This window comes from Humulus lupulus, chromosome 8, assembly GCF_963169125.1.
Source record: "Humulus lupulus chromosome 8, drHumLupu1.1, whole genome shotgun sequence".
NCBI lineage: Eukaryota > Viridiplantae > Streptophyta > Magnoliopsida > Rosales > Cannabaceae > Humulus > Humulus lupulus.
The window spans coordinates 81832896-81843581 of NC_084800.1; the positions used below are offsets into that span (position 1 = coordinate 81832896).

The 10686-nt window shown below is 29.9% G+C and overlaps 1 protein-coding gene across 9 annotated transcripts; it reads left to right on the forward strand.

Moving 5' to 3' along the window:
- Window positions 1–820: 820 nt before the first annotated feature.
- LOC133797950 (uncharacterized) lies at window positions 821–10441 on the forward strand. 9 transcript variants are annotated; one of them, XM_062236089.1, is made up of 10 exons: window positions 821–1093; window positions 1394–1528; window positions 3656–3745; window positions 3979–4041; window positions 5717–5790; window positions 6406–6507; window positions 7917–8033; window positions 8425–8485; window positions 9095–9247; window positions 9718–10441. In XM_062236089.1, the coding sequence occupies exons 5-10, from the start codon at window positions 5759–5761 to the stop codon at window positions 9817–9819; spliced, it is 567 nt and encodes a 188-aa protein (XP_062092073.1). In that variant the 5' UTR covers window positions 821–1093; window positions 1394–1528; window positions 3656–3745; window positions 3979–4041; window positions 5717–5758; the 3' UTR covers window positions 9820–10441. The 9 variants fall into 9 exon arrangements, 6 of the variants coding, with proteins under 6 accessions (XP_062092073.1, XP_062092072.1, XP_062092071.1 ...); XM_062236088.1 differs by having other exon boundaries at window positions 822–1093; window positions 3656–3696; XR_009875746.1 differs by lacking the exon at window positions 3656–3745 and having other exon boundaries at window positions 823–1093; window positions 9718–9957; window positions 10174–10441.
- The last annotated feature ends 245 nt before the right edge of the window (window positions 10442–10686 follow it).

Sequence of the window (10686 nt, forward strand, 5' to 3'; positions counted from 1 at the left end):
TACATGTACGAGGGTTGAGATTTGAAGTGCAGTTCATTCTGTTTTTTATTTCTATATTTGCATAATAATTAATAAATATTCATAGGATGAGCAAGCAGAAGTGCAAGGACCAGGAATTTGGGTGTTAACAGAGAGAGGTGCAACTAAAAGTCCAATTGGTATGCGAATTTTTTATTTTCATCGTTTTTATTTATTTATTTTTCTATTTTGATGGTTCTGTGAGAATAATGATGGAATGTTTCTTTTTATGTCGTGGGACATAAAAAGCTCAACTTAAATTTCATTAGTGCTACTTCAACAAGTTTAGTTATCACTATCCTTGCTTGAAAAATTATAGCTATATTAGCGTTTTAAGTTAATAGAATTTTGAAGTCTAAATGAAAATTTGCCATGGTTTTCTTAGTGTTAAATGGTTGTGTTTGTAAAAGTTTGAAGTATATCTCATTTGTAAACTATTACTTCATTGTTGTAGAGTATAATGATGTTTCAGCATATCGTCTATCTCTATCAGAAGATACAAAAGCTCTTAATCAACTGGTATGGAGCTCTTTTTGTTCCTAAGGGTATTCTAAGAGCTATATTCATATAAATAACATATAATGTTACTTTAATGCATTTATTTATACAATAGTTACAATGATTACCAGTCTCTTAATCTTTTATTCAATATAGTTTAATCACTACACCAATTAACCCTTTCTACAACACATGATGATAACTTTTGTAAAAAAGTATTATAATAAGTGATGTAAAATACCGGGAGAGTAAAATTTTTTTAGACCAAAAATTAGGCAGTAGCTTTTCCTAAAAGCCCGTATAATCTAAAAATTTTATTTACTAAAATTTTGGACAGTCGCATTCCTCTTTTGCTATCATTCCCCTTTCATTATGAAGAGACTCTCTTCATTCCCCTTCTCTACTAAAATTTTATAAATTTGTGCTTCGATTCCTCTTGTTGTCTTCACCATCTACCGTCATCTTCAACAACTCTGATTATCTTTGCAAGTCTTCTATCGTAAAAGAGAAACAAAGTGACTCTGGCCGAACTTGATGCCGGGCTTCTTCTCGGTGGATTGCCATTATCATTTTCTAGGTGTGCTTCTCTCTCTACTAATTATTAATTAACTAGACTTCTCGGACAACTCTATAGGTCTTTCTATCAATACATATTTGCAATTCTGTCAATAGAATAATAAAGATTATAAGACCAGTCTCCTATCGGGTCTAGTAATGTCACTCTCTACGTGGTAAGGGCTTTGTTTAGGGTTTGGATCTTCATTTTGTTTTTGGATTTTTTCTGCTGGCCTTTTAATTTTTTTTTTATTCTATTGACATTTTCCTTTGTTCTTATTATTGTTGATTTTCATTGGTTCTCTTTGGTTTGGAGCTACAGTGAGATGAAATATTAGGATCTTTTTAAATAAACTTCCTTTTGAGATTGCTTGGTTACAAAAGTAAAAGAGAAACAAAGTGACTCTGGCCGAAGATGATGCAAGGCTTCTCTACGTCTGCCATTATCCTTTTTTAGGTATGCTTCTCTCTACTAATTATTAATTAACTAGACTTCTCAGATAGCTCTATGAGTCTTTTTGTCAATACATATTTGCATTTGTACTACTGTTATCTTATATCTTGTTTTACCATCATCATATTCATGTGGGCTTATTATTAATTTAACATATTAAGCTTTTTTTCTCCATTACTTATTCTATACTTGTAGTTTAAATCTTAACACATTAAAGAAATAAGCATTTAACATTTATTTTGTAAAGTGACCTTGCAAGTGCTTCCCACGCTTATGAGTGATATAGTTTTTTTTTTTTTTTTTTAAAGTACTGATATAGTTTTGTTTAGAGTAAGACTTATGTTTATGATTATGTTCCATTTTTACATAAATGTCTTCAACAATACTAAATGACATGTCGACCTTCTAATCCACTTGGCTTTGGTGTCAAACCAAAACAAAGATTAATGAAGACAAAATTACCCCAAAAAAATAAAAATGTTCAATCTTTTCATCTCTTAATCAGAATAGTTCTCATCTAAAATCCCTTTCAACATCATCATCTGGACTAACCATAAGAAACACCAGTGGTAGCACTCCCCTCAGTTACTGCATCAACTCAGAGTAGGCTCTTTCCAAATCATGAAATCTGAATAATCCAAAATCACACAATAAAATGTAACTCAAATACAATCAAACGTACACCCTACAAACCAAAAATAATTATTTGTCTCATAATAATATAATATTGTCTCATAATAGTAAAATTCTCAGCCATGTTTTCTATTAATTCCTACACCTTCCTGGGCAAAAAATTTGCATAGTTTTTAGTCAAGAAATAAGAAATTGATGAAAAAATGTCTTAAAATGGGAAACAATTCCTATGTCAATGAAACTATTTAACATGTATATAATATAGCAATACATGCATAAAACTCTACAACATCATTGTTTTTACCAGAAAACTTTAGAATTAGTTTGTTATGAAATGCACAAATAAAGATCATTACATGGATCAAAGAAAACACATGAAAATAAAGAACACTTACTGTCTCACCTTCCTACAACCAAAGTCTCTTACAATCTGAAAATATGAAAATGTAATCATGAGCATTCTCTTTACTCTTCCAAAAATAGTGTTTCCAAATTGTACAACACACAAATTGAAGCTGGTAATTCTTGGAAATCAGTGTTTTTAATAAGGATCATTATTATTTGCTTTAGCTGTGGTTCCAAGAAGATGCCAAGAAAGGTTTCTTACGAGTTAGGAGGGAGTTGAGTGGAATGATAATATTCCTATATATATATGTATTAATTAGTATTCAATGGATTGGTATGATGGTATTCATTCATATTATAATAAGAAAGCCTTGGTTTTACTTGAGCAAAATGTAGCAGAGCTAAAAACAGAGAGAAAAGACAATTGCTTTGTGTGTTTGTTGACAAGTTTATAGTCAAGAATTTATATAATAGATACATGAGTACACACACATACATATATGTATATATGTGCATATAAAAGTAGCTTGGTGAAGATTAGTATATTTGATATGCGCTTTGAGTGAATAATGCATAAGATTATGCATATAGCAAATCACCAAATCTATTAATAAGAATTCTTAAACAAAAAAATACCCAAAATAATTTAGTAAAAAGAATAAATGTAAGCTGCAATAAAAGGAAGCTACATACTTCAACCAAAACTAAGATTAGAAGTATAGTGCGCTCACAGACACAAAAAAAAAGACAAAAGGAAAAGAAGAAGATTATTATAATTGAGGGTTGTGGAAAAATAAGTACATATATTGTGTTTGTTGGCAGTTGGTGAACCAAATAGCTAGTACATACTTGATATAGTGGTTTCAATGTGAAGGAAAGCTGGACGGCTTTGCCTGCCAACACCTGATATTCACTGACCAAGATATTACTAATGAAAGAATTTGAAATTTTCAATAATGCCACAACTATATATAAATATATAGGTTTTTATTTTATATATGACGTTTACCTTATATATGAATTCAGAGCTCAAGTAATTTGTTATCTCGTTTCTTTTATTTGATTTTTTTTTTCTTATGTTTCTATTTCTTCAGATTTGAGACTGTTACTAAAATATTATGTATTTTGATGGATTGCAACTTACTGATATAGGTTGTGAATGAGTTCTTAAGGAGATGAGATGAGTCAGAATGGTTAGCCTTTGTGATTTGGAATTTGGGTTCGAAGTTCAATTTGGTTTTGGTTTGTATGCAAAATTGTGGGTCAATTTTATTATGTTACTTTTAGGTTCATCAAATGGTATTTTTATGCTAATGAGAAAAATATTTTCAACAACCTGAATTACTAGTAAAATGATATGAATCAAAGTGTACTACTTTTATTACATTCTACTAATTTCTAGGAATTTTGTATCTTGTTCATGGATGTATTACATTTCTGTAGTTAATATATCTCTTGTTGGTATTGCTCTGCAGGTGCTTTGCTGTCTATATCACCACTCTTTCCAAAAAAATATTAAATTGTTTTGGCCAAATCAGGTACAGTTTAGTGAATATTGATTTAAACTTTTATGGTTCACATTTGAATCTCTTCTGATGGTTGCTGAGTTATATGAATTCAATTCTAAGTGTAGACATATCAAATGCAACAAATACTTAATATATATATATATATATGCACACACACATATTTATATATAGTGATCTTATCATGATTGAGAGAGATAATAGATAAATATTGTGATATATATATTATTGTTTCTTTGGATAGTCTGATTCCACCATACTGTATTAATGCGTTTAAAATATATCAGATTGTAATAATAGAACAAAATTGATAGAGGATCAAATATTGCATGAAGTCATCCTCATCCCAACCACTTGAATAATTCTTAAAACATGAATTATTTTCTCATCATATCCATACGTTTAATAAAGAACCTAATACATAATTTTTTTTGAAAAAATATGTCAAAAAACTGATGGAAGATAAATTAATATCTAAGTTTAAAAAATATTTTATCAAAATTCTGCCCATTCTACTAATATGTGATGTTTGGATTTTTTTGGAGTAAAACCTGAAATAACAAAGGAACATGAAAAGATTAAGATGTGACAATATTAACAAAAACAAGTATGCACATATCCATTTTCCCACCATGAACTCAATACCAGATCTCTACCCAGAGCCCTAAGAGTGTCCTACTCAGCATCAAGAAGCTTAACCCTTTGAAACCCATTCTGTCTCAGAAGCCTCACTACAGTACTTGCTTTTGTCCCCCAGTTTGCACCTATACTATTTTCACTACTCCACACCATAGAAACTAAAACCAAACACACTAATCCAAAATCACAAGTTACAACTTACTTAAATCAAATCAAAGAAGCTAAAAAATACTAGGTTTACTATATATATATCTTTTTTCTCCAACTTGGTAAGTCAACAAGAGTGAGAAGAAGTGAAGAAGCAAGAAAAGGAGATCCCTTAGATGGTTTAGCATAGTAGCAAATACACAACATCAAAGCAGAAATGGAAACCAACCCATGATTAAGTTGAACAACTCTAAATTAATGCATGCATGAGCCTTGTTTTTTAGTTCTCTTAAATTTTACATCATTGAAAGAATGGGAATATGCTAGTTTGTTTAGAATGAACATTAAGTTAGGTGATTAATTTTCCTCATCTTGTGTATTTATTTGGTATTTCTATTTTTGCATCAAATAGTCTTGTGACTAAGAAAAGACAATTCATTATAATTCTTTTTTCTTTCTCTGCAAGCTGTTAATCTATTTAATAACCCTTGTAATATTAATTATCAAGAATTGACAGAAGTTTAGGTTTATCAATTTAGGTAGGATTTTTAAAGATTGATTATAAGCCCCTGAAGTTTCGTTTTATTAATTTAGCTTGGACTTTTAAGTGTCTATAGTTAATTCTAAACCACCTCTATGTGTTCTGCAAGGTGAGAGCTGCATCAGTAACATGTTTTGCAGGCATAACTTCCTCTGTATTATTCTCTCTTGCGAAGGAGAAACAGGATTTCATTCTTTCTGCTGTATTAAGCGTTCATTATGTGTTTTTGACTTGTTTCTCTTGGAAATTGATTATTTGCAGACAAGTTTATGCTTTAGAACTAAGAGACTTTACAGAAGCTATTTATTATTTTCAACTACTTTATTTGAAAAGTTATTAATGTATTATACTTTTCCTTAGGCTATGCTGCAGTCTCTGAATCAGTGGCATTACTAACTGATTATGCTTTACGTCTATCAAATGATGGAGACAAGGTAATTATTATTTTTACAATCACCATGCTTGAATTTTATGTGTTTATATGCATTATTTTTTACTAATGATATATAGAGATGTCATTTTTCCTGTTTTGTTAGACATATCCTGTAAAGTATATGTTAGTTATTGGAATTTTAATGAAGCAATAATACAAATCAAGAAACTTCTCTTGGTTACAAAATGCTTGAGTAGAAAGTATTCAAGATAAATTTGTATTTTAAACATGCTTTAGTAAAACTCTTTGAAGAGGAAGATATATATTCATATGATATTTAGTCTGCTTTTTTTTGCTCAATGTGCATAGACTAATCTATGTTAGCAATAAGATATCAAGTTTGTGAAAACGACTCAACAAGTGTGAGCACCTTTTCTTGGATTTATTTTTGAGAAACAATGGAGCAAACAAAGCATTCTATTGTCCAACTGCATATTTTCTTCTCTTTATAAACACTGCCCCTGTTTTTCCTATAGCATCTAAATTAAGTTGAGAATATTAGATTAAGTATAATTAAGTTGAAGGATATTACACTTTCATTCAAATTTTAAAGTAAGTTTTATTTTCATTACTGATAGCTCTTCTCTCACCTCATTCACATTCTCTTACAATCTAGGTCTTTTGGAAAGAGTCTTAGAAATCCCATGTCCTTTTGGCCAACTGAGATGAGTAGAACGATCTTATTTGCTCTAGTCTCCATTGTCAGCTCTCATATTAGGTTCATTCTCTTTCATTCTTTTTTACGTTCTCTCTTATAAGGGTAGAGGTAAGTTTTCTGTGGTTTTTTTTTTCCTTTTTAATCAAATAAAGTCTTATGAGTTTGATCTGTTCTGACTTTATATGGGTGTGTTCTATTATGAGTTTCCAAATATATGGATAAAGTTTATGAGATATTCAAATTTTATTCAAAGCTTCTATGAATGTAGTTAATTTACCACTTTTTTTTTTTTTTTTTGCTAGATCCATTTATGATTGATTTTTGTAATTCTGAGACTTTTTTGGCTGGGTAGTTAGTATTTTATTTCTCATGCACTCAAGGTGTTTGAAAAAATTGCCTAAATAATGAAAATTAAAAACAAATATGTGTCCTCTCCACTTTCTTCTTCTCACCACTTTCATAAAAAAAATATTAAATAATCTATTGATATCTATGAACTAACTCTTTTTTGTCTTCTATGCCCCAGAGATCTCTTTCTTTTTCGCCATGTATTTTTTTTCTTTTCTTAAGTTTTATTTCTGATTTTGTTTTTTAATCCCAAATTAGGGGTTAGGGCAGCATTGTCTTTAATGATTTATTGTTCATATATTATATGCATTTATAACTTGTAAGAATCATATAGTAGCATACAGTAAAAAATAAATAAATACCATTCCTTGACCATAATATTTTGAATCAATCATCTCACTTTGAATTTAGGGTTCTAGAGAAAATGTGTTTATGAGAATGGGTGAGAAGAGTGTTTTTTTTTACTTTACAGAAATGTCAATGAGTAACATTATATTTTAAATACTAATTCGTTATTTCAATCAAATGGACCTAAGAGGGTAGCTCAAATGTTTGGGCATGTGGTTTGCTCCCACAAGGTTTGAGATTTGAGTCCCTCCTAGGTACCTGCATAGCAATTGTTACAGGATCCTAGCTTTTTTTAAAAAAAAAAAAACAAAGAAAAGTAATATCAATCATGGGTTACTACAAAAAGGATTTGGGCAGTTGTCATGCTATTAATAGGTTTTAATCTATCTCAGAAATCAACTAGGTTTTGAAAGTTGACATGTCCACTATATCAATATGATATGGCATGTCCTTATAATGGAAAATTATGTTGAATGCTGAAAGTTAAGTATAAGAAAGTGTTTGTAGAAGTCTTGGCTATTTATAGTACGGATACTGCTGAGTTAAACTACCCTTTTTATACATTCTTTCAACTTTTTTTTTCACCCCTGTTTTTCAATTCACACAGTATGATATTGTTTATAGTTTTCGTATATATTTAATTCAATCTTGGAATGGATGCCTTTTTGATGTGCCACAGTTACAGTTTCTTCAATTTTTCTATTTCTTAATGTCCCTTTTTCTCTTTTGTTTTTGCCTAAACTCATGGTTGATTCCCTTTTGATGTGCTGCAGATGCAATTTCACCAATTTTGCTAGAAATATCTGCTGCCTGAAGTGCAAAGCTGAGGGACCAAAGAAGTCAGGAGAAAGTGATATTGAAATGAAGAAAGGTAATTGGAATTGTCCAAAGTGAGTTTCCTTTTTTTATTGTGTCCTTCTAATCTAAGGGGAATAAAAAGCCTGATATTAATCATAAAAAAGTATGCAAGAAAAAGTACATTTGGCTGTTACTGAATAAGTTTTGCTTTTCATTTTCAATTGCTTCATTCCTTTAAACCACTGTAAATTCTATTTGCAAAAGGGCAAGTTTCAAGAGAGAGCTTGATATTAATCTTTGAAATTGTGAAAGAAAGTACACTTGGAGATGAGAAGTTCAAGTTGGATTTATTTCCCCTAATTAGATTTTTATTTGAAAAACTACACCGTTTTTCAAATAATGGTCAGTTTATTTAGTTCCAATATATGAACAGCAGTCTGTTAAACTGCATTTCTTATTGAAAATTTCATTTTTTTTTTGAAGGAATATGTTGCCACTCGATGGTGTCGTGCTCCAGAACTCTGTGGGTCAATTTTTCTCAAAAGTAAGCTGAGATTGATCTTTGTGATTTTATTTTCAATTTCTATTGATTGGCTGATGACATATGCATAAAGTATTGCATTTTTTTGTTGATTTTCTAATGATCTTTCGAATTTCTTCTTTCATGTTGTTTCTTCAATTTCTTCTATTACTGATTCCACAGTATACTCCAATACTTTTTTTTCAAGCATTGTTCCCTTGCAATATATGTATATATGAGTTGGCATGTTGTATTGGCTTCTTCTACTGTATATACTACTGGTATGTGGCCATCATTATTTTGTCTATAAGCTTGAATCACCAAAATACATGTTTCTCTCAGCACCACCATTGATCTATTGCTCTTTATTTTATTATATGACAAATTGACAATGGCTCAGTCTACCTATTACGTACTCTCATACTTATTTCTGGTAAAAGAATAGTTGCGGAGATTATTTTTGATTGGCAATTAACAAGTAGCAATGCTTTTAAGTGTTTTCCAATATCTTTGAGGGGATTGGCCAATGTTAATTTTTATGTTACCTTCTTACTCTATATCATATCAAGTGTATGGTTGCTTAGTACTTTTTTCTAATACTAAGAGTCTAATATCTCTACTTTTTATCTTCAGTACACTCCTGCAATAGATATTTGGAGCATAGGATGTATTTGCTTAAATGCTTACAGGAAAACTAGGGTTTCGTTGGGAAAATTGATACACCAATTGGATCTCATGACTGATTTGCTTGGCACACCACCCTCCCCAGTCGAATCCACTGGAAGGGTTCATTTTTATTCTTTCTATCCATGCTAGTTACTCATACGTAGCAAAGATAATCAAGATTCATGAGATAAAATATTTAAGTAGCTTTTCCCTGAATTCTCTTGCTGTAAACACTATATTCATCATGCTTAAATACTTGATTTTTAGCTTTTGTGTTTCATTTTATGGCTTGTTTCTTAACTTTACTGCATAATTATTTATTTTACAGCAATTTTATAGTCTAATTATTGATTATGAGCTCTCTTTTTGTTGTTTGGTTTGATAGTACTAATACTTTACAAGGATAATTGGCCTAGCTGCTGATTTTTGTCCAAGATTCATTCTATAATTAAGACAGAAAGTATGTTTTTTAGTTTGGAAAATTACAAGAGATGAACATCAATACTCTAATTTTAGTCTTACAAGAGATATGTTATATGTTATTTTCATTATAAATTCTATCTTATGTTGTTTATCCTTGTATAATGCAGATGCTAAAGAAGCTAAGCAAACAATTACATGGCAAGGATTGGAATTTGAACAACTTAAACACATTATATATGTTGGGAAATAGGGTCTATATTTGGATTTGATTATGACTGTGTTGATTCTTTATGACTATGTCTTTCTTCAATTTTTTCTAGTTGACTATTTATACTCTGGCTTGGAGCTTTTAGAGTTTCATTTGGGGTCTGAGACTGTAATGCATGTACAGTACAAAGTCACTATTAGTAAGTATAGCACATACTTTAATCTTAGCACTAGACCTCATATATATATAATTTAGTTAAATCAATTAGTTTAGTTAAGTTATTGAGAGTAATTTTGAGTTAGTACTGGACCTTATATGCCTAAATTAGTTGAAATAGATAGTTTATTTAAGTATAGAAATGTATCTTACTTTTCTTGATTCTTCTTTGTGGCATGTATATATTGGTGCCACTGAGAGAGCTAGTGTGAAATATGTCTTCACTCACTTCAACACTGATAATGAGAAAGGAATCGGCGAATCGGTGACCCCAATTTTTGTTCTATGTAACAGAAGGGCCAAACTAATTCTTCTTGTTTTTCTTATTATTGTAAAACACTTGCACTATTCTTAATTTTGAAGGCTTTGTGTTGGGCAGCTGTAGAATATTTTGTGTTGAAAGTAGTAACTTTTCAATATGTTGAATATTTAAGAATACTTAAATACTTAAAGAACATTTTGTTGCTGATGACAGTGTTGAATGTTTTAAACTAATTTGTGGATTGTTAATACAATGTTGAGTGTTTTTAATTTTGTTATTTGAAAATCAAGTTCATTTGATGATGCTAGTATATATTAAAAAGCTAATTTTAATTATATAAAAAAATTAAAATATAATAGAATAAATTAGTGTTATATAAATGAATATATAATGAGAATTTAAACTTCTCTAAATATTAAAATAATACGAAAATTGTGTTATAATATCTAT

What these genes read in the sequence shown, in the direction of transcription:
- LOC133797950 (XM_062236089.1), top strand. Translation starts at nt 5,759, where the DNA reads ATGCTTTACGTCTATCAAATGATGGAGACAAG. An exon ending in GGTAATTGGAATTGTCCAAA is followed by an intron (nt 8,034 to 8,424) that starts GTGAGTTTCCTT and finishes TTTTTTTTGAAG; the next exon opens with GAATATGTTGCCACTCGATG. An exon ending in TGGGTCAATTTTTCTCAAAA is followed by an intron (nt 8,486 to 9,094) that starts GTAAGCTGAGAT and finishes TTTTATCTTCAG; the next exon opens with TACACTCCTGCAATAGATAT.